The following is a 27,290-nucleotide window of genomic DNA, read 5'->3' on the forward strand; positions in this document are numbered from 1 at the left end:
AATGATTATGTCCTTGAAAAATGAATAAAATAAACTTTTTGGAGGCTAAATTTTCTAATCGGTAGCTGACTGAGTGAAGCGTCTATTACAAACCGCTTCGCAAAGAACTCTTTTGTAAAGCGAAGGATCCCTTCCTTTTTCACGAATCGTATGCGTGAATTCGGGATTTCTTAAGATGGTATTAGCTCACAACCCGTCGGTACGCTTTCGCTTTCTGACGTCCCAGGACGTCGAAATTCGGTTGACAGCCTCCCGCTAGAGGGCGCGCAACTGCCCACGGAGATTCCACCCGCACTGCGCAGCCTCAGTCCAGGGGTAGGCGGGAATCCCCTTACGGACGCCCGTGACGTCACCGGAGGGCGCGGCCCGTGGGTGTGGGCGGGGCCTTCCCCTCAGCGACGGGCGGGGCCCGGCCGAACCCCCTCTAACAGCTGAAGTGGGTTGCGAGTGGGAGGCGGCGGCTGGTCCTCAGCGGTGTTTGGGAAGATGGCGCCTCCGGTGACGGACCGGGGGCTGAAGAGCATCGTGTGGCAGAGTGAGTGCGGTGGGACAGGGGCTGAGAGAGGGAAGGCCAGGAGGCCGCGGCGCCGGGCCCTGCTTTCCTGCCCCAGACCAGCAGTCTCTTGGGGAGCCGCCACGGGCACTCGTTGCTTTGGCTCCCACGTCCATGTTAGCACTTCTTCCTTCTTTCCTTCCCAGCCCTCGTTCTGGCAGCACCAACGATGGGCGGGGTGCGGGAGGACGCGGCCTTCTCGCAGGCGTCCGGCACCCTCTGGGCTGGCTCGGCCGGGCTCTGGCCCCTAAACCCCGCCCTGCGTGAGCGGCCCTGGGCCCGGCTTTTCCGCCCGCGGCCCCTGCGCGGTTCCTCGCTTGCGCTGCCTCCGGGGCCCCACCAGTCGGCGATGTCTCTCCACCCGAGACAGTCTGAGCGCTGTTTCTCTATCCCACCCCTCCCCTTCTCCCCACGCTTGAGTTTTCCAAGACTGCTTACTCTGTTTATTCGTCTTAGTATCAGCGAGAGTTTTACTAACCGTACTTTACAATGCTTGTCCTTTAAAAACACAAAAAGAAAACCTCACTGTTAAACAAACCCTTCTTCCCTTCTAGAAAAACCCACTTTCTAAAGCGTTCTTGAGAAGGGACCATCGGCGTGATTAAATCTCGGGGCCAATCTGCACCTTCACCTCTTCCTTTCCACTCTCGGAGCCACTCCCTTCTGCTAGGACTGTATTACAATACTTACTGGTTACTGATATTCTGCCATTGTGCTGTATCATCTACGACTTTCATAAATATCACTCCACACCTAGGTCTGCCAGCTTAGAGAAGGAATGAAACCGCCAAGAACCAAACAGGAAGAACCATCATTGTTTGGCATTGCTGGGCTCAAAGTAATTATGGTCTAGTAGTAGAAAGGGGTAACATCTAATTAGTATTTCTGGCTCCAGCTTGTTGAGCAAGGAACAGAAATAGTGACTGAGTTAACAAAATTATGGGAGTCACAGAGTTCCTGTGTAAAATTAAAACTCCAAATCGGTAACTGGAATACTGCTTAACATACTAAAAACAAGGGTATAAATAGAAGGGGGAAAAAGTTATGAAAATTTTTTTAATTGGATAATTATAAGGTTAGCATTTTGTTTTTCAGAATTTACATGGGTCCCTTTTAAGGTTTGGTAATATTTTAAAATCACAGTGGCATTTAAACACATTTATTTGAAAATGGATAATGAATTGTGTTGTATAATTTCCAAGATGGTCCTTAACATCAGCATTTATCAGAAAAAAAAGGTTAATGATCGTAACCTCGGTATTGATAGCATGGAAACTAGGCAAGAGGGAGCGTTTACAGGTAACAAAATTTCCGTCTTGTGCTGTTAACTTGAGGTAGCACCAGGATACCTACATGGAGCGTAAGATAAAGAAGAGGGGACACTGAATGGAAGGAAGTGTTATACAGATTAAAAAAAATAGTTCTTCGAATTTTTGTGGAAATAGGAACATAACTAAAAGATAAGATGATATTCATTCAGCACTTAGTTTAATTAAAGTAGAGAGAGAAAGAGAAGTGGGAGCCTCTGAGTTCTGTTAGCAAAAGGTGAGAAAGTCTGAAAGAAATGATGGAGGAATCTCCTCAGGGAGAATCATATATTTGGGAAAAGGTTTTGCTAGGTTGAAGGTAGTATAGTTAGGTCAGGTTAGAAAGATAAATAACTTAACCTTCAATTTACCTGTAAAGTAGGGAGAAAGGAATTAATATTTTTTGAACATAACTCTGTGCCAGGCACTATTCTTTACAAATATCAAAACAATAAGAATTATTATCTCTTTAACAGATGTTAAAGCTGATACACCTATTATCATAGCTGCATAATTCTTAATAGACAAAAAGTCAAAAACAACCCAAATGGCCATGGACTGGTGAATGGATAAATAACATGTGGTTATGTTCATACAATGGGATATTATTGGGCAATAAAAAAGAAGGAAGTACTGAAACATATGCTACAGTATTTTTTTTTTTTTTTTTTTTTTTACGGTACGCGGGCCTCTCACTGTTGCGGCCTCTCCCGTTGCAGAGCACAGGCTCCGGACGCGCAGGCTCAGCAGCCATGACTCACGGGCCCAGCCGCTCCGCGGCATGTGGGATCTTCCCAGCCCGGGGCATGAACCCGTGTCCCCTGCATCGGCAGGCGGACTCTCAACCACTGCGCTACCAGGGAAGCCCTCTTCTAGAGCTTTAAATTCCAAACAGGCCCTGGCAGAATGCAATGGATAATAATGCTTGTGAAAAGTAAAAAGTGGGGAAAAGAAAACAGTAGATCAGTTTTGTAATTTTCCATTATTCAATAAATATTATTGAATTCCTAGGGGAATACAGCAATAGAAGGCAGGCAAGTTCCCAGCCTTCTTGAATCTTGCATTCAAGTGTGGAATAATAGAAAATAAGTATATAAACAAAGAATAAACATGATTATTTCAGTCTGTGATATCTATATATAGAAAGGGACTGTTGTAGGTAGGTGGATCAGGAAAAGTTTCTCTGAGTAGGTGACATTTGAGCTGAGGCCTAAAACATGAGAAGGAATCAGCCTTTAGGGACCACATTAAAACCTCTTTTAAAAATTTAATATTTGAATGCAAAGGGCTACATTTATTTACAAAACTAATTCCCATACTTAAAATCAGTAAAAGTTTCTAGTGCTTGGTATTGCTCATTTGCCACTTTTTGCTACGGGGGGGGAATGGTAATAAAAATATCACTGATAAAAGATTTTAAATAAAAATTTGATGAACTTTATTTGAAAAACACACAGCAAAACAATAGTAATTAAATCGACCATAAAGCAAGTTGAAGCCACCTACGACATTTTTTTCCTTATTCAGTATAGCCTATTTTCTTTCTTGTCTATAAACAATAGTCTGATGTCTGTAATTCACCTTGTATATTTTAGAGGAAATGTTAGAGAAAATGAACCTAGTAAAATTACAAATAAAAGTAATCAAATGTATTTATCTGAGCCAATTCTTTGCACATTAAATCATAAGCTTTTTGGGGTTTTTTTTCACATTTTTCTTCTAGTTCTTATATAGCTTCAGATATATTTTTTATTATTTGTCATTTTGTGACTTCCTTTTTTTAAACAGTTGACATTAACATAACTTTTTCCTCCTCCTTTGAAATCTTTGTAATTAACAATTTTAATCATTCTTTTTTTTTTTTTTTTTTTTTTTGGGTACACGGGCCTCTCACTGTTGTGGCCTCTCCCGTTGCGGAGCACACGCAGGCTCAGCGGCCATGGCTCATGGGCCTAGCCGCTCCACAGCATGTGGGATCGTCCCTGACCGGGGCACGAACCCGTGGCCCCTGCATCGGCAGGCGGACTCTCAACCACTGCGCCACCAGGGAAGCCCTAATCATTCTTAAATACCTTGATGTGGCAAAAAAGTTTGATAACAGAAAAGACTGTAAAATAAAATTAATCTTCATCCCTACCCAGACCCCAGACTCCTTTGCCAGAGACAACCACTCAGGTTTCTTATAAATTCCTTGAGAACTTATTTATGCCAATATAGGCAGGTATAAAATGTATTTTTTTGTTTTTTGTTTTGATCAATTATCTTTGTTTTATGTCTTTTTTCATTCTGGTCACTTCTTTAAGTTTATCTTGTTGAGAAAAATTCTCTTCTTTTACTTTTTGGATATTTGCAGAGTCATGTATTCTTTTAAATCAGTATTTATTGACTACCCTGTGCCGCCCACTATTCTAGGTGCATACTCCTTGACCTCCTGGAGTTTACAATTCAGTGGGAGGAGACAGGTACATAGGTACTAAGTGCTATATTAGCAGCATGAAGAAGTTTCATGGGAGAAGAGAAGAAAAAGGAATTATTTCCTCTCTGCGAGTGGATCAGGGGAGACTCCAAATAGGAGGTAACAGTGAAAGGTGGTAGGATTTTGCCAGACAGGGAAATCTGAGCCAAGACCCAAAGATGTGAAAGTATGTGATTGTTTATGGAAGAGGGAATAATTCCTTTTGTCTGAGTACAGAGTACTTGTTGCAAGAAATAGGGGGATGAAGACTAAAAGGTAGGTTGGAGCTAAATTGTTCAGACATGCTGTAGCAGTGGTGAGCTACTAAAGCTGAAAGGTTTTTTTTCCTCCTTCTCAAACAGCAGTCATCAGCATTTTGGGGACTTACTAGAACAGTGCTGAAAGGAAGTCATTTTCTTGTTCCTAAAGTTTTCATTAAGTATAATGCTAGTGTAAAGTGCACTAATGCTAAATGTGCAGATGGACACATTAAAAAAAATTTTTTTTATTGGGGTATAGTTGATTTACAATACTGTGTTAGTTTCAGGCGTACAGCAAAGTGAATCAGTTGTACATATATGTATATACACTCTTTTGTTTTTAGATTCTTTTCCCATATAGGTCATTACAGAATATTGAGTAGAGTTCCCTGTGCTATACAGTAGGTCCTTATTAGTTAGTTATTAGTCCTTATTTAGTTTTGGCTGCATCGGATCTTCGTTGCTGCACATGGAGTTTCTCTAGTTGTGGCGAGTAGGGGCTACTCTTTGTTGTGGTGCGCGGGCTTCTCATTGTGGTGGCTTCTCTTGTGGAGCACAGGCTCTAGGTGCACAGGCTTCAGTAGTTGTGGCTCACGGGCTCTAGAGCACAGGCTCAGTCATTGTGGCACATGGGCTTAGTTGCTCCACGGCATGTGGGATCTTCCTGGACCAGGGCTCGAACCCGTATCCCCTGCATTGGCAGGCAGATTCTTAACCATTGTGCCACCAGGGAAGTCCTAGATGGATAAATTTTTATTCATGTAACTACCACCTAGATTGAGGTATGGAATGTTTCTAAGCACCCCATAACTCTTCCAACGCCAAATTCCACCCTTTACCCCAGAGTAACTACTGTTCTGACTTACATTGCCATCAAGCAATTTTATAGCAGTGGCTTTTTACCTTTCCACCCTTATGTTTAAGAAAGGAACACTTTAGACTGCTTGTTGGGTTTTTAAAAAATATTTATTTATTTGGCTGTGCCGGGTCTTGGTTGCGGTACTCGGGGTCTCTGTTGCCACATGCAGGATCTTTTTAGTTGCAGCATGTGGGGTCTAGTTCCCTGACCAGGGATGGAACCCAGGCCCCCTGCATTGGGAGCATGGATTCTTAACCACTGGACCACAAGGGAAGTCCCCCTTCAGACTTTTAATTATAAAGTATTTGTTTGAAGAATAAATATAGAATTTACTAAATTTCTACCTAGAAATAATTGCTTTAATATTTGCCTTTGTATATATTTAGGTGGTCTTATACTAGTCCAGTTTTCATATTGTTCATATTTCATAAATTTTTTTTAAGATTTTTTTGATGTGGACCATTTTTTTAAAGTCTTTATTGAATTTGTTACAATATTGCTTCTGTTTTATGTTTTTTGGTTTTTTGGCACGAGGCATGTGGGATCTTAGCTCCCCACCCAGGGATCGAACCCACACCCCCTGCATTGGAAGGCAAAGTTTTAACCACTGGACCACCAGGGAAGTCCCGTTTCATAAAATTTTTAAATAATAAACCTTGAAAGCTCTAAGTGGTCTTTCCCATGAACGGGTCAATCTGTTTTTTGTTTTTAATTTATTTATTTTTATTTTTGGCTGAGTTGGGTGTTTGTTGCTGTGCGCAGGCTTTCTCTAGTTGTGGTGAGCGGAGGCTACTCTTTTTTGCAGTGCTCAGGCTTCTTATTGCGGTGTCTTCTCTTGTTGCAGAGCATGGGCTCTAGGCGTGCGGGCTTCAGTAGTTGTGGCTCGCGTGGGGTCTAGAGTGCAGGCTCAGTAGTTGTGGTGCACTGGCTTAGTTGCTCTGTGGCATGTGGGATCTTCCCGGACCAGGGTTCAAACATGTGTCCCCTGCATTGGCAAGTGGATTCTTAACCACTGTGCTACCAGGGAAGCGCAGGTCAATCTGTTTTTATTCAACTAGTAATGAGTATTACTTTTACCTCTGCCCCAGGCCCCTGGGATTACCTATAAAGATTCTTACCTGTTCATTTCCTGTTTTCCAGACAAATCAGTTTTTCTTGCATATTTATCAGGTTTATTAGTTTCTCTGTGATTGAAGATAGTTGTACAAGTATACCTTGGCATTGCTGATGCTATACACTACTTTGTTAGTTCTTTTATTTTTCCTTTAAGTGTTTTCACATCCTCTTTGGTGTTACAGTTTTAAATACATTTCCTTTTATATATAGGAGAAACAGAAGGAGCAAACATAGAGTAATTGGTATTAATAGGTCATTAATTGGGGACCATCTGGACTGGTGGAAGATTAATTTAGAGATTAGGTGGAGGCCAGTTGATGGAGGATGTTGAATAGTAAGAGTCTAGATTTTATTCTAGGTAGGTAACAGTGAGCATTTGAGAGAATTTTGAGGTGGGTATTGATATAACAGGGCTGTGCTTCAGGAAGATGACTCTGACAACAGTGTGAAAAATGGATTGGAAAAGGTAAAGGGGTTGGAGGTAGAAAGCAGGAAATCCAAACAGGAGATTATTGCAGTAGTTCAGTGAGAGATGATGAGAATCAAGGCAATGCTGGTGACAGCGGCAGTCACCAGAAAGAACAATCAGTACAGCCTAATGATTAGAAAATGGAGGAAAGAGGAAATAGCTGATGACTATGACTAAGAAAATGACAATAGGGCTTCCCTGGTGGCGCAGTGGTTGAGAGTCCGCCTGCCGATGCAGGGGACACGGGTTCGTGCCCCGGTCCGGGAAGATCCCACGTGCCGCGGAGCGTCTGGGCCAGTGAGCCATGGCTGCTGAGCCTGCGCGTCCGGAGCCTGTGCTCCGCAACGGGAGAAGCCACAACAGTGAGAGGCCCGCGTACCGCAAAAAAAAAAAAAAAAAGAAAAAAGAAAATGACAATAAAACTCATAGAAATGGAGAAGTCTAGAGCAGTTTTTAGGGCATTTAATCTTAATTTGAGGCACATAGGTGCTTAAACCTGTATTGTGTAATGGAAAGAAGTCCAAGGAGAGATGAGGATTTGTGGAAAATTGAAGGATTCCTGGGGGTTGAGGGAAATAAGGAGAAGTTAGTCAAAGAGAACAAACATCCAGTTAGAAGATGAGTAAGTTCTGGGGATCTAATGCACAGCATTGTGATTATAGATAACAGTACTGTACTGTATAATTGCAATTTGCTAAGAGAGTAGATCTTAAACGTTCTCACCTCAAAAAAGAAATGGTAATTATGTGAGGTGATGGAGGTGTAAACTAACACTACAGAGGTAATTATATTGCAGTATATGTGTATCAGATCAACACATTGTATACCTTAAAGTTACAAAATGTTATATGTTAATTATATCTCAATAAAGTTGGGGGAAAATTAAAAGACAGATCTGTTAGAGGATACTTTGATGATGAGTATGGTCTCTGAGGAAGAGTATAGAACAAGCAGAGCAAAAGTGAGAGAATTGACTCTTGGGATGTATCCATATTTAGGGTGCAAGAGAAATGGATTATAAGGTTAAATAATTCTCATTAATAATTAGAGGAAATACCTTTTTAGTTCTGTCATATTAGTTGATGTGATTTCCTTTGACTCCTCCAAACACATTTTACCTGTAACCACATCACTTTTCATGGATGCCCCTAATCTCTGTCCACAAAACTAGTTATCTCTTTATCATTTTTGAGATGCTAACACTGACTGGCTTGGTATCCTCAGATTCTAAGGTATCCTCAGATTCTAGTTAGAAATAACGGCAAGCCACATATGTTACTTAAAGTTTTCTGATAGCCAAATCAAAAAAAAAAAGGTAAAAAACATGAAATTAATTTTTAAAATATATTTTGTTTAAATTGATCTATCCAAAATGTTATCATTGAAACATGTAAATAACATACAAAATGATATTTTAAATTTCTTTTTGTACCAAGTCTTTGAAATCTGGTGTGTATTTTATACTTGCAGGACATCCCAGTTCAGGCTAACCATATTTCAAGTGCTCAGTAGCCACATGTGACTAGTTTCTGCCATATGTGACAGTGCAGTTTCTAAGGTGGTAAAGACTGGAATGAGTTCGGCTAGGGAGCTGTTCAGTCTGCTCCATCATAAATTCCATGAGCATTCATTTCTAAGAGAAAGACATAAATTCGGCAAAAATCAGCAAAATGTCTTTGATTTTCAGCTTGTTTTAGGTATACAGGAATAAAGCAAGCTTAGAAAGGGAAGTACCATAATGTTTCAGTGCCTCAGTGCTACTTGAGGAAATCCTTCCTCTTTGCCTGTAGAGTACCGGAATCCACTACTTTAGGCTTAAATTATGGTTAAATACTTCAGGCTTTTCCCATAAATCTATATAACATCATAATCTTCCCAGAAACATGTATAAGCCTCTTAATATCTTAACACTTCCACACCTTCTCAATCACAATAAAACCTTTCAGATCACAATTCGTATGATGAGTGTCAGTAACCCTTATTAAATATACCCTCTGCTTGGACATGTCATTTTTTAACATGGTGCCAAAAACTTGTTGGTAAATTTCCAAAAGCATTAACTTAAATATAAATTAAGAAATAGAAAAGTTTAAATGAATTATATAAGTATCTCATTATCAAGAATTAATGGGGCTTCCCTGGTGGTGCAGTTGTTAAGAATCCACCCGCCAGTGCAGGGGACACAGGTTCAAGCCCTGGTCCGGGAAGATCCCACAGACCGCAGAGCAACTAAGCCCATGCACCACAACTACTGAGCCCGTGCTCCACAACAAGAAGCCAACGCAATGAGAAGCCCGCGCACTGCAACGAAGAGTAGCCCCAGCTCGCCGCAACTAGAGAAAGCCTGTGTGCAGCAACAAAGACCCAACACAGCCAAAAATAAAAGTAAACAAAATAAATAAATTAAAAAAAAAGAATTAATGATAAACAAGAGTTACTGTAATTTACATTTAATTTTATTTTATGTGTTACTACAGTTTTCAAAATTAACTGAGAATTAATAAAACATTAAATGTGGGAAATTTTTATCTTACAAAGTAGAATAACAGGTATTTGTGTGAATTGCCTCTGTGTATTTTATTTAGTAATTTAAAATATATGTTTACATTAATTTTGAAAATCATTGCAAGGAACGCATTAATAAATATTTACTGATTATAAATAAATTCTGAATATTTGTATCCTAATGCTGTGACACATTTTTGAAAATTGTAGTAAATCAGGAAGAAACTTATCTAGTTTTGATTGTCAGATGTAATTTAGCAATGGGCCAGTTAGGGCTATTCCTGTGGGTTTTTTGTTTTTGTTTTGTCCAGGCCATGGTGGCATGTGGGATCTTAGTTCCCCAGCCAGGGATCGAACCTTGCCCCATAACAGTGGAAGTGCAGTCTTAACCACTGGACCACCAGGGAAGTCCCAGTTTCTTGTTTTCATCTTGTTTACTTAGGATTTAAGTAAATAGGAAAAACCAAGTGAGCTAATACTTTCAGAAATATTTTCCAGATATGTTTATATAATTAAATATGTTAGCCTTTTTAAAAATTTTATTTATTTATTTATTTTTGGCTGTGTTGGGTCTTTGCTGCTGCGCGCAGGCTTTTCTCTAGTTGCGTTGAGTGGGGGCTACTCTTCATTGTGGTGCACAGGCTTCTCATTGTGGTGGCTTCTCTTGTTAAGGAGCGCGAGCTTTAGGTGCACTGGCTTCAGTAGTTGTGGCTCATGGGCTCTAGAGCGCAGGCTCAGTAGTTGCGGCGCACGGGCTTTTTGCTCGACAGCATGTGGGATCTTCCCAGACCAGGGCTCAAACCCATGTCCCCTGCCATTGGCAGGTGGATTCTTAACCACTGCGCCACCAGGGAAGTCCCTAGCCTTTTTAATAATATTCTTATTCTCAAAGATTAAAAATATATTACAGTTTAAATGTACCATATAGGTTATGTATTAAAGAGAACTGGATTTTTACTTCGAGTTTAACATGTGAATGTGCTTTTTATGTAGCTGAGCAATTCCAGTTGATATTTCCCCAGCCATCTTGGACCTTTTGAGTAGTTATTCTGACTGTTGATTAAAATTCCTAAATAGTTCCCTTTTTCTTTGCAGAGATAAAAGCAACAGTGTTTGATGACTGCAAGAAAGAAGGCGAATGGAAGGTAGAATTTGCATACTCACATAGAATTTGCATGAAGCTAGAAGCCTTTATTGAAGACTTCTATATATTTTACTTATTATACTTCTATAAAAGTGTAGAGTCTAGAACCATACTGCTTGTGTTCACATCCTAGCTTTACCTCCTATTAGCTGTGGCTTCTTGAACAAATTACTTGACATCTCTGTGCCTGTTTCCTTATCGATAAAATGGGGATGGAAATACCTCATAGGGTAGTTGTAAATATTAAATGAATTAATCCATGTAAAATGCTTAAAATGGTGCCTAGAACAATTATAATTCTACAAGTGGCATTTTATAATTTTAAGAAAATTTGATGTTAACATACATTTAAAATGAGCAAGTTCTCTGCTTCAAAATGAAAATATTTCTATTTGCTTACTTATGTATAATATCATGTGTCCGTACATTGAAGAAATAAATTTCTAGGTCATGCAAGTTAAATGAATTGAGATAATTTTGCCCACTGTCCTCATATTTTAATTTTATATTATAAAAAGTTTATAAGTTTGAGTAGGTTTAATGCATTAAATTCTGTCTTTTGTGAATTCTTGGCAGTCAAATGCTGATAGTATTTCTTAATTTATATTCATTTTAAGATAATGCTTCTAGATGAATTTACCACTAAGCTTTTGGCATCGTGTTGCAAAATGACAGATCTTCTAGCAGAGGGTATAACTGGTAAGTGTTACAAATACTCATCATGAAAAACTTTTCTTATTATGATTGGGAGAGTTTGAAGTATTAATAAATTGTAGTAATTGTGTTTCTCAGGGGGTTATGTTTTATTTTTTTAGTAATTCTAGCCATAATAATTACACTGGACATTATTTTCTTTGTGAATCTTCAGAATAACCTCTGTAAGTCAGAGTTTTTTCCCTCAGCTGAGACATATAATTAAGCACCCCTAACCAAGACTAAGTTGCCTTATTGAGTTTGTTCTTCAAATTTTTTATTCTTATGTATTTGTTACAGTTTTGTATGCTGATGCACTAGGTTTACCTTAGTATTTTGATGAATGTTTGTGGTTTTCATGTATTGTTTTTAAATGAATAGTAAGATTTATGTCATAAAATCAACTTTTGTACATATTTACAAGTGTATACGTTTCTCTTTATTACCTAGAAATGAGACTATTAATTGTAAATTTAAATTAGCTTTCGTGTGGGATTATGGGAAAAAAATCACACTACCACAGTTGCTGTCTTCCACTGGGCAGGATTGTGTTAATGAGTTTTTAATTTCTCTTACATTTTGGAGAGAATACCAATATCTTGTACCATTCCTAATCATATCATCATCTATATAACTCATCATCCTTTAACTCATCTATTTAAATTTGCCTTCATAACAGCCCTTTAAAGACAGATATTAATACCCCGATTTGTAAAGTGAAAACTGGGACTCAAAGTCAAATATATTTCTTTTATATTTTGGATTCTAGTATAATATCTGTATCCTCTGTCACTCCTAACTTGTGAGGTTCAAAAGTACACCCAGTATTCAAGAAAGTGTGAGCATTGTGTAGAATGAGAGGATTACCTAAAAAATTTAGCAATGTTTACTTTTTGATATTTATTAATAAGATAATCTTTTATTGTTGATTACATATTCAGTTTGTGGTCTTTATGACCTTCAGTAGAAAATTAAGCTCTGAACTAGAAATTAGAAGATTAAAGCCTTGATTTTTCTACTAACTAGATAAGTGTAATATTGATTAAGCTACTTAAGTTTTGTTACATTCCCAGAGTCTCTCTGATGTGCAGTTAGAGAACCATTTGATAATATGTGTACAGCACTATGAAGCTACAGAACCATTTTGCACTGTAAGGAGGTTTTATTGAATTTTTATAGACCATTGTTTCTTACTGTGTGTTCAGTGTTGATTGATATTGTTCAAGGAAAGGACTCTGTGGCCACGTTAGTTTGGGAAACTGCATTAACAAAGCTAACCAGTTTTCTTTAGGACTTTTTTGGAGTTTTTTATATGCTAGCAGATAATGTGGATCCCCTGTGAATAGGTATAGTATTCAGTTTTCTAAACTTATTTGACCACAGAAGCCTTTTTTGGGAAGTATTATATAGGACTGTATATCATGGAGCGTATTGCTGTGGATTGTTCTCAATATCCTCCAGTCACCTAGGTTTGCTCTGATTTAATCATAATCATATCTACTAACTTGAACATGGCACATTTCTTTTGAGTTCCACATCAGCTCACCTGCATTGGCCGTTCAGTGATCAGACTTTCTGTGTGCGTTCAGGTCATTTGTGAAAATATTCAGTGTGTCTTGGAACTTTTAAAAAACATGAGAAAAAAATACACGTGGGATGCTACCTCAGTGTCTCCACTAAAGTCAAGTAAAAACCTTTAAAAAAAAATAGACTTGGAATTAGATTATTCCTTTGTCACTATTATAGGAATAATCATAAAAACCTTTCCTTTTTTATCATTTAATAGATATCCACTTTTCAGTGAATTGAAGAAGTGGCACTTTCTGCTATTGATAACCAGACATTTCAGAATCTTTTCAAAGTCTGTGTTCTAAATCATATTACAACATTTTAACATGTACGTTACTCTCCAAACATAATACATAGTATGTACAGCATAAGATGACTGTAAGACACTTTATTTGGGGCACTAAGCAATAAAAGTAAATTAACACAGATTTAACCATAATCTTTTAAAGGTGAAATTACAATTGTTGGGAGTGGAGATAAAAATAAAATTAACTATTTCCTCGGAAATCTTATTTGATATCCTCTTTAAAAGAAGCTATGATAAACCTATACTATACTAGTATAAATTTAGGGATGAGAAAATGAATCATCATATTTAAAAGAGAAGTCCAACAGTAGCCTTCCTTGCATGTCAGATTAATGTTTTAAATTCTTTCTAGGCCCTTTGCCAGCGTGAATCTTGAAAGATGGTTCTCTTGATTTGTAGAATGATACTTTAAGTTAGTATTGTTTTAATATAGCCTTCATAGTTAATTTGACAATTTAGGGCTTACTAGTTTTAAATTCACTTTGTTTTATATTAGTTATTTATAAAGTTCTTAATTTCAATAATAAAAATATAATTGATTCAATTATGGTGATACTTCATTGTTGAAAAATGATTTATATTAATGTGTGGTTTTAAAAGAAAAAGAGTTAATTGGCAATTTATTTAAAGAATGTTATAGCAGTTAAAAACTTAGACTCTAGAGTTGGACAGATGTGGGTTGGAATCCTGTCTCTTCTTTCTTACTGTGTAACTTGGATAAGTTTCTTAAATTTTTTAAGCCTCGGTTACCTCATTTGTAAAATACATAAAGGATTATTATGAGGTTTAACAGATAATTCATGCTTAGCCTGATTTCTGATATTATATTTTCTATTACTATAGTAGAATATTTTTTTAAAGAAATACATTTTTTTTTTTCGATACACGGGCCTCTCACTATGTGGCCTCTCCCGTTGCGGAGCACAGGCTCCAGGCTCCAGACACGCAGGCCCAGCGGCCATGGCTCACGGGCCCAGCCGCTCCACGGCATGTGGGATCTTCCCGGACCGGGGCACAAACTCGTGTCCCCTGCATCGGCAGGCGGACTCTCAACCACTGCGCCACCAGGGAAGCCCAAAGAAATACATATTTTAATTTTAAATGCATTTTCTTGGTTTCTTCATGGCATGTTGATTGCTTATGCTGGTAGACCTAGCTATCAAATAGCTGCTTTATCTTTTTTTCTCATGATGAGCACTTAGCCCAGAGTTTAGGGAAGACACATTTTCAGGACTTTTTAATTTTTCAAGTGAAGACAAAGAAAATGTTAAGCCCAGGATATACAATTGTGTTTCTATATTATTATAAATAAAGAAGTACAGTGAATTTCATTTAAAAATTGTTTCAAGTTTATAAATATTTGGTTATATAAAATGACTTTTTTTTTTGGTTAGTTGTGGAGAATATTTATAAGAATCGAGAACCTGTCAGACAAATGAAAGCTCTTTATTTTATCTCTCCAACATCAAAGGTGAGTGTTTTGAATCTTTAAAAAGTATGTTCTTCAAAATTTTCACCATTGACATGATTTTCTCTTAGAAAATTCAAAGTAATAAAATGTCCTTTATTAGATGCTTAGGAGAGTCTCCCTGTGTTAGAAGATTGTTTCATTTGCATTCTTCTCAATGAGAATATTTAAGTGAAAGAATTCCTTTCTCCCCGTCTGTTAAAGCAGAATTTAATTATATAAAATGATACAGTTTCTGTCAATAATTTGTACCCATGCAGTTTCTATTCAACCATAATTTTTAGGAGGATGGAAATGTATGTAAAAGAAATGGTCTTGGATTAATCTTTCATTTATCTTAGTGACTTCCCTATAGTATACATATATGTATGGGTGTACACACATATATGTATGTATATATGCGTATATGTATGTATATATATATTTTTTATGGGAAAGGTATTTCTTTATAATCTAACCATGATTTAATTCATACTTAAAGCCAAAACTGTAGAGCCATATAAAGTATCAAATTCCTTTATTCTGTATAGTATCTGAGAATGCATTTTCCAACACATCCTTTGGCTTATTCTTAGAATAAGAATGTTAATTTGGCAATTCCAGTTTTATTTGTTCTAACTCTAGCAGAGCAGACAGTAGGGAAAAACCCAGACATTTACTATATGGTCTCTACATATTGGCTGCTGGTGGATTTTAATGACGTTTTATATCTTATCCATAATATAATTTTATAAGATAAAATTCATGATCGGAAAAAATGAAGGAAGCACCATTTTCACCTACTAAATAGGCAGAGGGATTAAAAAAAAGTGTGTATATGTAGACATTTATTTATTTATCTATGTATCCTATTCTAGCTGTCAATACCCATTATCAATGGTTAATGGAGTAGAAACTACTATATACTGCTAGTGGGAGTATAGATTAATATAGCCTTTTTGGAAAATAATTCGCTGTATCAAGAACCTTGAAACGTTCTGAATCTTGGAGTTTATTGTAAAAAAAAAATCAAATAAATTGTCAAACTAAATTTCAAAAGCAATAAAGATATCCAGATAAATTCTTAGCATTAACAAATACTGGAGGGCTTCTCTGGTGGCGCAGTGGTTGAGAGTCCGCCTGCCGATGCAGGGGACACGGGTTCGCGCCCCGGTCCGGGAAGATCCCACATGCCGCGGAGAGGCTGGGTCCGTGAGCCATGGCCTCTGAGCCTGTGCGTCCGGAGCCTGTGCTCTGCAACGGGAGAGGCCACAACAGTGAGAGGCCCGCGTACTGCAAAAAATAAAAATTTAAAAAAAAAAAAAAAAAATTATAAAAAAAAAAAAAAAAAACAAATACTGGTATGAAATACCATGTGGCCATTGAAAATGAGGTTTCTAGAAAATTTTAATGATCTGTATAAATGTTCATTTTTAATGTGAGTGACAAAAGCAGGATACAAAATTATGTATTCAATAAAGTATCAAAGGATTTAAAGAAAATGATACCTGAATGTGACTCCTTTATCTACCACAACAAACTCCAGTTTCTCTTCCTGTCCTGAATCAATTAGCTCTTGGGTTCTATAGGCCTCTGGGTGTATGTGAGGCCTTGGTCTCCTTGGGTACTTGTAGAGAAACTTGGTGTGAGATATCCTTCCTCAGGGGCTGGGTGAGCACATGGAGACCAGCATCAGAGAGTTCCCAAGCAAGGGTCATAAAATGACAGATTTCAGGAAGAGTTTATGTATAAGAGATCTGTGAACCCTAGGGGAAAGGTCAGTTGGGTGGATTTTTGCTTTTATACTTACAGCCCTCAGGAGGAGAAACTTCTTTGCCTTCCTCTTCGCCTTCCTCTTCTTATGGTACTGCTTCTATTTAGGATACTCCAACAACTAAACCTAAGCTTCAAGTGAGCTGACAAAGAGAAGCAACCACACATCTAAGTAGGTCAGGTGGCCAGAGAGAGACAGTTTAGTAAGAATGAAAAAAAGGGCACGTCTAGCAACGTATAGGGGCTTGGAGGGAAGAATGATAACCAGAACAGAAAAATAGTACACTTAAGAAGAGTCTGGTATAGCACATAAACTTTCTGAAGCTCAGAAGTGTATTTTCTCAGTTAAAGAGTTAATTGAAGAGGATAATCACTATGGAAATTTGAATTAATAGTCTAAAAGATAAAAATGGAGTATCTCAAAGCGAAAAAACAATCATTGAAATCATGAGGGGAAGGATAAGAGACTTGCAGGATAGATTCATGAGCTCTAACAGAAATATACTAGTTCTAGGAGTTGCAGGAGGAGAAAAAGGAACAGATGGATGAGAGAGAATTAAATTGTTTGTTCTTCATTTTTGCTTTCAGGCTACTGTATCTTTAAAACTACCAGCATAGAGGCAAATACTATTAGACTATATTACCTGCTTTCCCTCCTCTTCGCAGTCTGCCAGCCTTTGGCTTTTTCTTTCTAATCCCCCTTGACAATTTTAGCTCCTAGCTCACTGTCAGTCTGTTCAGCAGTTCACCAGTCATAGTCTGGATGGTTTCATTTTCCCTGTAGGTAATACTTTCAGTACGTTCATTGATTTCTCAATTCCTTGATCTGTTATCTTCCAGTGGTCTTGTCTTTTATGTTGCTTCAGCTTCTCAGTCACTTGACCATTCCTAGAGCTCCTTGTCACCAAAACAGCACTCTATTCATACATTTTACCCTACTACTTACTATGCTTCTAGCTATAACTGGCTAGACAACATAGCATCTTAAAAAATCAGTTTATAAATTAATCTTTTGACAGTTAAGGTTTTACTTTATCATCAAAATAATCTTAGTTATTTCAAAAGATAGCATATTTAAATTAGTATTTGATAAAATGTATATTAACACCTAACCTTTTTTAAGTCTGTAGACTGTTTTTTACGTGATTTCGGAAGTAAATCGGAGAACAAATACAAAGCAGCGTATATCTACTTCACTGACTGTAAGTAGCTTTGTAAAAGTTATTGCTTCATTATTTCAAATCCTATTAATTATGAAGTATTTCTTGTAATGCTATTTTAGTACTAGTGCTTTCTATTTATTGTTTGTTCTAATTAGGTTAGAAGGAATCTAAAAATATAAGATTATTTCTATGCTAATTCATGGTAAGGTGATAGAAAATTAAATCATTCCAAACTAGTTTCAAAAGATAGTCATTTTTGCTGGTGTACAGGGGTGAGGGGGTTGATGGAGAGGGCTATCCCTCAAATTCTGTGCCAATAACAGGAAGAATTCTTCTTTAAATAAAAGTTTCAACTGGGGATTTGATTATATAATAAAAAAATAAGACCCTTTGGGAGATGCACTGAAGAAACTGCCATCTGTTTGCTAATATTAAGCGAGAAAACCTATCACATTTCTTTTTCTATGCTGTACATTCAAATAAAAAGCAGCTTTCTATATTATTTTTCCTGTAAATTTTTATTTTTCCTGTAAATTTTTATTTAGCTCATACCTAGTAGTAGCTTGCAATTTTTATAAGGCCATATCATAAGTATTTGTCATTTAAGTAACCTTATTATACAGAAATTCATGTTTATGGAATTGATAAAATTTAATGAGTATGAAGCCTCTTTTAATTTAAGGCATTTTGAGGATAAAGAACAACATGTTAAAAGACAGCAGAAGCCAGTGGTTGATACTCCAACCTAGTTTTAGTGAAACTATATAAGCAGTTAGGTAAGAGAGGGGAAAAGAAAGGTTCTAAAGTCCAGAACTTACTAGTTTAGAGGTTTAGAATTTCCTGACACTAAAGGATATCCTGTAATTCAAGGAAAAATTAAAAATTTGTGTGGTGTGGCTGCTCTTAATGGTAGATTTAGAAAAGTAGTATAAATTCCTAAGAAGTTCTGAAAGTCCTGTGAAAGTTTATTAAGTCCTTAGTTTGGACTTGATTTTCCTTCCTAACAATTTTAGTTTGCTGTATTAGCAGCTCTCTAAGGAAATATATCTTAGGTTACGGTGGATATGAATGGGGAAAGTGGAATTTCTATTACAGCCCTTATTACTAGAATGCATCTGTTCTATAAAGTGAAAAAACAGTATTTACATATTATCTCTGTCCTCATAGTAAAATTACTTTGTGAAAGTCAGTAATTATATATAAAAAATAAATATCTTGGATGTTGGAATGATTTACTCAAAAGAAGGAAAATTTAAATGCAGCTATATGCTTTGATTTTGTTTTTTTTTTCCCTCTCAGTTTGCCCTGATAGTCTCTTTAACAAAATTAAGGCTTCTTGCTCCAAGACAATAAGAAGATGTAAAGAAATAAATATTTCCTTCATTCCACTTGAATCTCAGGTACTTTCTATTTTTATTTTTTTAATTTATTTTTTATTAAAACAATTTTTTTTTTGAGCAGAGAAAGGTTTGTTACAAGGGTCAAGCAAGGTGAATGGGCAGCTTGTGCTCAGAAGACCCAAATGCCTTTTATTTTTAAGTTTAGTTTATAATGGATTTTAAAATTCAGTTTTATGAACTTATTTGTTAATAAGGTTTATCCTAAAGATGTTTTATATATTATATATTTGGTGAAGTTTGAACAATCCACAAATAAATATTTCCTCTGATGAAGGGAGGAGCATGAGTACTAAATTGGAATATAACATTAATAATGAAAGTGGACTTAAATTTCGTATCTCCCGCTAAGTCCTGTGTGTGTCAAGGTTTACAGACCTATCAGATTATGAAACCAGAAGATTTTTAGCATAATGTTTGTTAAATGACTCCAAAGAGATAAATACTTTACGCTTCTGTAACCATTTGTGATATTAAAACAAAGTTCTTTAGTAAACTTTTTACATAATGTTATATAAACTATTATTTAATTTATAAAATGAAGGATTTTTGTAGATTTGTTTTGCCTTTGGAATAGTTAATGAGCCTTCAATTAATAATTGCAAACACATAGTACTTTCTCTGTGTCACTTTCCTAAATGCTTTACATAAATGTATGCATGTAATCTTCACAATAGCCCTATGAACAGATGATAATTCTATCTACATTTTAAAGATGGGGGAATCAAAGAGGTTAAGTAACTTGCCGTAATCACACAGCTAGTGCATTGTTTAGCTCTGTTCTCTGTGTTTGGATTCCAACATTTCATAGAATTGAAATAGTTTACTGTTGTTTGGAACTCTAAGGTCAATATTTTAAGAAATAGAATGGTCCTGGATAATGAATTTTTCTTTTAAGCTGTTGCTGGGTTTTTTGGTTTTTTTTTTTTGTGTGTGTGTGTTTTAATATTATTTATTTATTTGGCTGCGTCGGGTCTTGGTTGTGGCACATGGAATCTTCGTTGAGGCACACGTGATCTTTCTTTGCGGTGCCCGGGCTTCTCTCTAGTTGTGGCATGTGGGTTTTTCTCTCTCTAGTTGTGGCATGCAGGTTTTCTCTTCTCTAGTTGTGGCGTGTGGGCTTAGTTGCCCCGTGGCATGTGGGATCTTAGTTCCCCGACCAGAGATCAAACCTGCGTCCCCTGCATCAGAAGGCAGATTCTTTACAACTGGACCACCAGGGAAGTCCCTAAGCTGTTGCTGTTTTTGACAAAGAAAGACCATAATCAAGTTTGTAAAATTTTAAGATATCTGCTTAACATTAAACTGTTTTCCAAAGGTTACCTTTAGATTTATTCTTTTTCATATGATATGTAAGTTCAGTGTAGAGTGAAAATGGGCATCCTAAAATGTTGTGGGATTAAATAGCGGTGTGAAAAATATTACAAATGTGTCCAGAGCATCTTGCCGCACAGAAGATAAATACGGTTTTAGCCTCAGAATTCAGTAAATTTCAATAATTGCTGTATATGGAGGAGAGGTTTGTGTATATATCTGACTAATTTGATGGCTGATGGAAATAACTTGTTTTTGTGTGTATAGACAAATCTCATGAGACTCTTCTACTTACCAGTCTTTGCAAAATGTTATGATTATTTAAGCTCCTATCTGTTGGCTATGTTTTTCCCCTAAAAAGTTTTTTCTTTTAATTTACTTCCTTGATAAATATCTTAAGGGAGTTTACTTAATAAATTTAACTGTTATGGGGAAATTACAGTGAAAATTGTAATTTTCTCAGTTTTGTATTGTGACCTTTTGTTTGTTTGCAAGTGAAGATATAAATGAAATACTGCTAACTGCTTTGAGCTGTAAGCAAAGGCCTATGTGAGCGTTTATCAAGAGCATGTGCTGTGGACATTGTCTTCTAGATGCAAAGAGTATGCTATGGAAAGATGATCAAGATATGTGCCCCACCTCATCCGAGAGCTGTGAAAGAGATACAAAGTATTACGCATCTTCAAAACAATATCAGTTAAGATTAGGTTCAACTGCATATAACAGGACAACTTAAACTTTCAGTGTTTAACCAAGTTGGAAATTTATTTCTTGCTAATATACAAAAAGTCAGGAAGTGGGCTATATAAGTCCAGTATGCTGGCTGTACAAAATTGTCAGGGGCCTGTTCTCTTAGGGATGGCCCTCATGATCCAAGATGTCTGTAGAATTATTATGTTCTCATTTGAGGAAGGAGGATGAAGGAGAGAAAGAAGGAAGTACATTTTCATTTATATCTTATTAGCTAAAATTTAGTCACATGGCAATCCCCAAGTGCATGGAAAATAGAAATGTAGTCTTTTAGCTGAGCGTATGGCTGCTTACCCCAAATAATTGGTATGATTACTGAAAAGTAAGGGAACAATGGTTTTTTAGGAGGCAGCTCATAGTCTGCCAAAAGAGGAGATTAATTCTTACTAGGAAAATGAGAAAACACTTGAAAAATAGAATTTCGTAAGGTAGTAATGAAGAGGGAGGAAATATTCTAAGAAGTGAGAATAGCGTGAGTGCAAAGATACAGAAGCAGGAAAGTGCAGGGGAGCAGCAGGAATAAGGATTATAATGGGTGATGGTATGATAGATAAGGCTGTGTCTGTAGGTAGGTTGGGACCAGGTTGTAGGAGGCACCAGGTTCCATCAAGAGTGATAGCAGAAAATGGGCTGGTACAGAAAAGTCCTAAAGTCTTTAAGGAAAAGTAGAAGTTGGGTGATCGTTGAGGAGAAATTGGTAAAGTCAGAAATGATAGTCTTCCGAAGAAGAGAAGTTGGACATTCATCATATTTCGAAGTTTCATAGAGAGGAGAGTAGTTGACTCCTCCTGAATCCATGAGTCAAAGGGATTAAAGAAAGCTCTCTTTCCCTTTCAAAGGGTTTAAGGTAATTAATGCTGTCACATATACGTTAGGGCAATTAGATGGAAAGCATTAAAGAATATAAGGGAGTTTGTTTACAGTTGACCTCAGGGAGTACAAAAAGTCTGGTATAGTTAGTGGAGAGGGTGCTAGATTGTATCTAGGTAGAAACAGAGCTAAGCTGGCTATAATTTAGGAAGAAAAGTAGATGGAGGTTGTGGGGGGAGAGTTCCTATATTTAAGGAGCTGATTGTGGGTCATAGAGATGAAGAAAGCATTTAGTAATAGTCTAAAGGAACATGTCATGGTGGTGATGGAAAGTGGGGGAAGGAGAAGGAAGGAAAAGGAAGATGTGAGTATAGAATGAAAACCAGCTCCAAAATTGTATTTGGTTCATTAGAGTATTAGATAATAGCTAAGATTAATTTAAGCTGTGGTAACAACTCCCCAAATCACAGTGCATTACAACAACAAAGTTTATTTCTCCTTCACGTTAGTGTCCATTTTGGTTTGACTGGGGCTTTGCTCTACATCCTCTTCATTCTGGGACTTAGGCTGAAGGAGTAGCCCCTGTCTGGGACATAGCAGAGGGAAAAGAGAAATGGTGGAGCCATACAATGGCTTTTAAAGCTTCTGTAGGGAAGTGGCACATGTCACTTCTACTCACATTCCAGTGACCATAGCAAGCCTGATATCAATGAGTGGGAAGTATACTCCCATAGGGAGAGGCCCTGTAAGGAGGGCAATAAATATTTTTGAACAGATACTATCTACTGCAATGGGGTAGAATGCTATGAGAAAGCCACAGTCCAGCTGTAGGGTGCTTGTTGGCAGTTAATACAGCAACTAAGACTTTGTTAATACAGCAACACAGACATAAGTGGTAGCTTCAGCTAAATCTCAGTCTGTGTTCAGGCTGCTGCTGTTAGTGATGGGTTATGTTCAGAGAAACGAATTACTTTGTGTGAAAGGAAATGCAGGGAAGTTTTTTCATAATTCATTAGTTAACCTATAATGTTTATTACATGTCTACTTTTACACTCAATACATTATCCTAGGCTAAGGGGGATTACTATCATTGTTTAAAAAACAAGATTAAAATTAATTTAATGGGAAAATCTCAACTCCAATTAGAAAGCTTTTTCTTTTGTATTCTTCAAGTAACACAATAATAGTAAATCTCTAATCCAATTCTTTGCATGTAAGTAAATGCTTTTGTTAGTTGAAAAATGTCTGTGAGGTTTCACTGTATATATCGTAAGACCAGTACTATGTCTGGCACAATGCTGTGTCTTTGGGGGAAGTATGTCTCTATTTTAAGGACATTAAGAGTATAAGCTAAAGAGTTGAAATATATATCAACTTTGGAAAATTTCTAGGTTATTCTCTAATGGGTTAAGATTTTAATGTATGTCAAATATATAGACCAATTTTGGCTTTGTTTTATTTCTTTGTGCCAGGTTTTAGATTTTTATTTTTATTTGACTACCTCAGATTTCTTCATCTGCTGCACAGGTAGAGAAAATCAAAGAGTACAATCTTTATATGAAACAAGAATTGAAGGAGAGAGGTAGACTAAGCAGGAAAGGAGAGTGAGAAAAGAAATAAAGGATGAAATCAAGATGACAGAGAATATGAGATTTGATTAAGGCAAAGACACAGTTGTTTCAGGAAACAGCATGGTTGGTGCAAGTATTTTTTTTTAGAATCCCAAGGAATAGCTGTGTTTTTCTAGATAGATATTTTTAGTCAAGTTTCTAAATTGACAGTGTGACTTTTTTTGGCCTAACTTAGGTATATACTCTTGATGTACCAGATGCATTCTATTACTGTTACACTCCAGACCCTAGTAATGCAAATGGAAAAGATATCATCATGGAAGCGATGGCTGAGCAGATAGTTACAGTATGTGCTACCCTGGATGAAAATCCTGGAGTAAGATATAAAAGGTAAGACACTCAGTGGTGCCTTTATATGTTATGCTATCTATTTGCTCTTTGGTGTACAGGTAAGTAAGTGCTTTTGTGTGTTGGTTTGCAGAATTTATTTTCTTTATAAAATTATGCTGTACATATAGGAGATTTAAAGTTTAAGGCTTAAATTTCAGAGTAACTAATATCCTCTATTACTGAATTTCAGAGCTTAAATTTGGTATGGTTTACATGTATATTTTTCATGAGTTTAAGGAATGCTTAGAAGAATGTCTTTGTTGTCCTATGGGGAATACCATCTTACATTTAATGTTTTATTGTATTTCCACCAAATTTAAATAGTCATAATATCTGGATACTGGTTATAGTATCTAAATATCTATGGTATTTAATTCCAGTAGCCATTTTAAATAGATTTTTGGAGGTTTTTTTTGTTTTTTGTTTTTTTACATCTTTATTGGAGTATAATTGCATTACAATGGTGTGTTAGTTTCTGCTTTATAACAAAGTGAATCAGTTGTACATATACATATGTTTCCATATCTCTTCCCTCTTGCGTCTCCCTCCCTCACACCCTCCCTATCCCACCCCTCTAGGTGGGCACAAAGCACCGAGCTGATCTCCCTGTGCTATGCGGCTGCTTCCCACTAGCTATCTATTTTATGTTTGGTAGTGTATATATGTCTATGCCTCTCTCTCACTTTGTCACAGCTTTTATTTTATTTTTGGCTGCATTGGGTCTTCATTGCTGCGCACAGGCTTTCTCTAGTTGTGGCGAGCGGGGGCTGCTCCTCGTCGTGGTGCGTGGGCTTCTCATTGTGCTGGCTTCTCTTGTTGCGGAGCACCGGCTCTTGGCGTGCAGGCTTCAGTAGTTGTGGCACGTGGGCTCAGTAGTTGTGGCTCGCAAGCTCTGGAGCGCAGGCTTAGTTGCTCTGCGGCATGTGGCATCTTCCTGGACCAGGGCTCGGACCCGTGTCCCCTGCATTGGCAGGTGGATTCTTACCCGCTGTGCCACCAGGGAAGCCCGATTTTTGGAGTTTTTTAAAAGTTAAAGTTTGACTTTAGTACTATGTACCTTTATTTATTTGTTTCTTATTAAAAGTAAAGTTTACTGTAAAGTGCATAAATTATATTTATATGGCTTGATAAATCATTCCAAAGTGAAATACCTATCTAATTTCACCAAGGTCAAGAAATAGAATACTAACAGTGTCTCAGAGGCCCCCCTCATGATCCCCTCTAGTCATCACCCCCTGTCTCCTCCCCAGAGATAACTACTATCTTGACTTCTAACACATATTTTAGTTTTGCCTGATTTTGAGCTTGATGTTTTTCATTTCTGGCTTTGTTCAGTATTATGTTCTTAGACATTCATGTTGTTCTGTGTAGCCAGACAGCTTGGATTTTAATCTCTGCTACTTACTGGCTGTGTGGTCCTTCTGCTCTAAGTTTCTTTATCTATGAAATGGGAACAATCATAGTACTCACCTTATAAGGTTGTTTTTAGAATTAAATGAGTTAATATCTGTAAAGAACTCAAAATAGTGTATGACACTAATAAACTAGTAGACGTAAATATACTGTACTACTACTAATAAGTTATGTCACTTGTTTCTGTTTTAAAAGTTTCTTTAACTTAAACATTGACATTTGTCAAGGTAGTTGGATGAATTGTTTAATTTCAAATTCATGTAGTACTTTATATTTAAGTTTCATTATTCTTGACCATTTAAAAAATTTTCTGTTAATTACTTAGAAAGTATATAGTAAATCTCCTTAATTCAGATGTGACCAAACAGGCTCTTCACTCATACCTCAGGTGTTGGAAACATTCTTTTTCTTATAGGTGATATGCTAATTACATTCTGAACTAAGTGGTTTATCTCCTGCTAGAGTTCAGTCTCTGTTAAAGCTTCTACTCTCGGTGTTTGGCTCTGTTCAGGGAAATGAGTATGTAATATAGTCGGCCATATGTATCCACAGGTTCGGCATCCTCAGATTCAACCAATCGTGGATTGAAAATATTAAGAAAACAAAATTCCAGGAAGTTCCAGAAAGCAAAACTTGAATTTGCTACATGCAGAGAACTATTTACATAACATTTACATTGTATTTATGACTATTTACATAGCATTTACACTGTATTAGTGTTATAAGTAATCTAGAGGTGATTTAAAGTATATGGGGGATATGCATAGTTTATATGCAAATACTACGCCATGTTATAAAAGGGGCTTAAGCATCCATAGATTTTGAAATCTGAGTGAGGTCCTGGAGCCAATCCCCTGTGGATACTGAGGGATAACTGAGGCCAATTTATAAGTTAATAGCTCACCTTTGGACCTGTTTGGAGTTATTGTAATAGTTAAATAATCAGGCTTTTAGAATCCTACCTGTTCTTTCACAAAGTATTCTTTTATGCCTCATGGACTTTTCAAGTGTAATTCTAACATGAAATTATTTCCTTTTGAAAATATTTTAAAGCAAAATGTGTAATAAATTATTCTTTATAGTTGCTTCTTTATTTACTTTTGAGGTATAAAACCTAAAGGTCCTTTAACACTTTGAAGCCCCTTACAAGGAGAGCCTCCATTTTTGAGGTTGGTTTCCTAATTGAAGAGCCTTTTCTTACAATTTCTTGTAGACTCAGAAGTTATACTAATGTCACTGGTCATGAAGTTACAATTTAGAGTATGATTTTATCATTTTAGTAGACAGTGGTATATAAGATTTTATGCAAAAGACTATATTGGAAAGTTGACTGAATGTTAGAGAGCATGTAGGGAGATCTCATACTGCTAGTGGGAGCGATAATTGGTCAAGTAATTTGGAGAGTAATATGGTAATATCTGGAAAAGTTGAAAATGTACATACCATATAATCTAGCAATTATACTTTTAGAAATAATATATCTAGAGAAACATGTACATGGAGATGTATGTACAAAGATATTTGTTTCAATGTTGTTTGCAATGGTATAAAATTGAGAATGACTTAAATATCCATCTTTAGGGGAATGAATGTATAGAATCCAGTATAAATCATATGATGGAATACTATATTGAACTAAAATGATTAAATTTGATATGTGTCAACATAGATCTCACACATATATATAACAGTAAAAACATACAGTTAAAACACATATAAAACAGTAAACATATGTATAATAGTAATGACAGGAAGACTACACATCAAATTCATGATAGTATTGCCTTGGAGTGGGGGTAGCTAGGGGTGGGGGAGAAGACCGAGAATTGGGAGGGGAATAAAGGAGCTGCGGTTTTATTTATAATATTTCCTTCATATGAAAAAAACTCTGAAGCACATATAATAAGGTTTACATTGATAAAATCCAGACAAATTGATATAGCATTATATTTGATGTATTATCTGAACTTCTCCATGTTTATAAAATCTTTTAAATTAATAAATTTATGGCTTAATTTTAGAATT

General features: G+C 36.6%; 1 protein-coding gene across 1 annotated transcript in view; it reads left to right on the plus strand.

Annotated features, from left to right (window-relative positions):
- Window positions 1–373: 373 nt before the first annotated feature.
- The window catches only part of STXBP3 (syntaxin binding protein 3), a 54,393-nt gene continuing 27,476 nt past the window's right edge, over window positions 374–27,290 (plus strand). The window contains exons 1-7 of the mRNA XM_067727105.1: window positions 374–535; window positions 10,620–10,669; window positions 11,286–11,367; window positions 14,632–14,708; window positions 17,581–17,659; window positions 18,920–19,020; window positions 23,698–23,852. Of these exons, the coding sequence (XP_067583206.1) occupies window positions 487–535; window positions 10,620–10,669; window positions 11,286–11,367; window positions 14,632–14,708; window positions 17,581–17,659; window positions 18,920–19,020; window positions 23,698–23,852 (593 nt within the window). The 5' untranslated portion in view covers window positions 374–486. The remainder of the gene's footprint in view (window positions 536–10,619; window positions 10,670–11,285; window positions 11,368–14,631; window positions 14,709–17,580; window positions 17,660–18,919; window positions 19,021–23,697; window positions 23,853–27,290) is intronic.

Source organism: Pseudorca crassidens, chromosome 2 (assembly GCF_039906515.1).
Source record: "Pseudorca crassidens isolate mPseCra1 chromosome 2, mPseCra1.hap1, whole genome shotgun sequence".
In the NCBI taxonomy this organism is placed as follows: Eukaryota; Metazoa; Chordata; class Mammalia; order Artiodactyla; family Delphinidae; genus Pseudorca; species Pseudorca crassidens.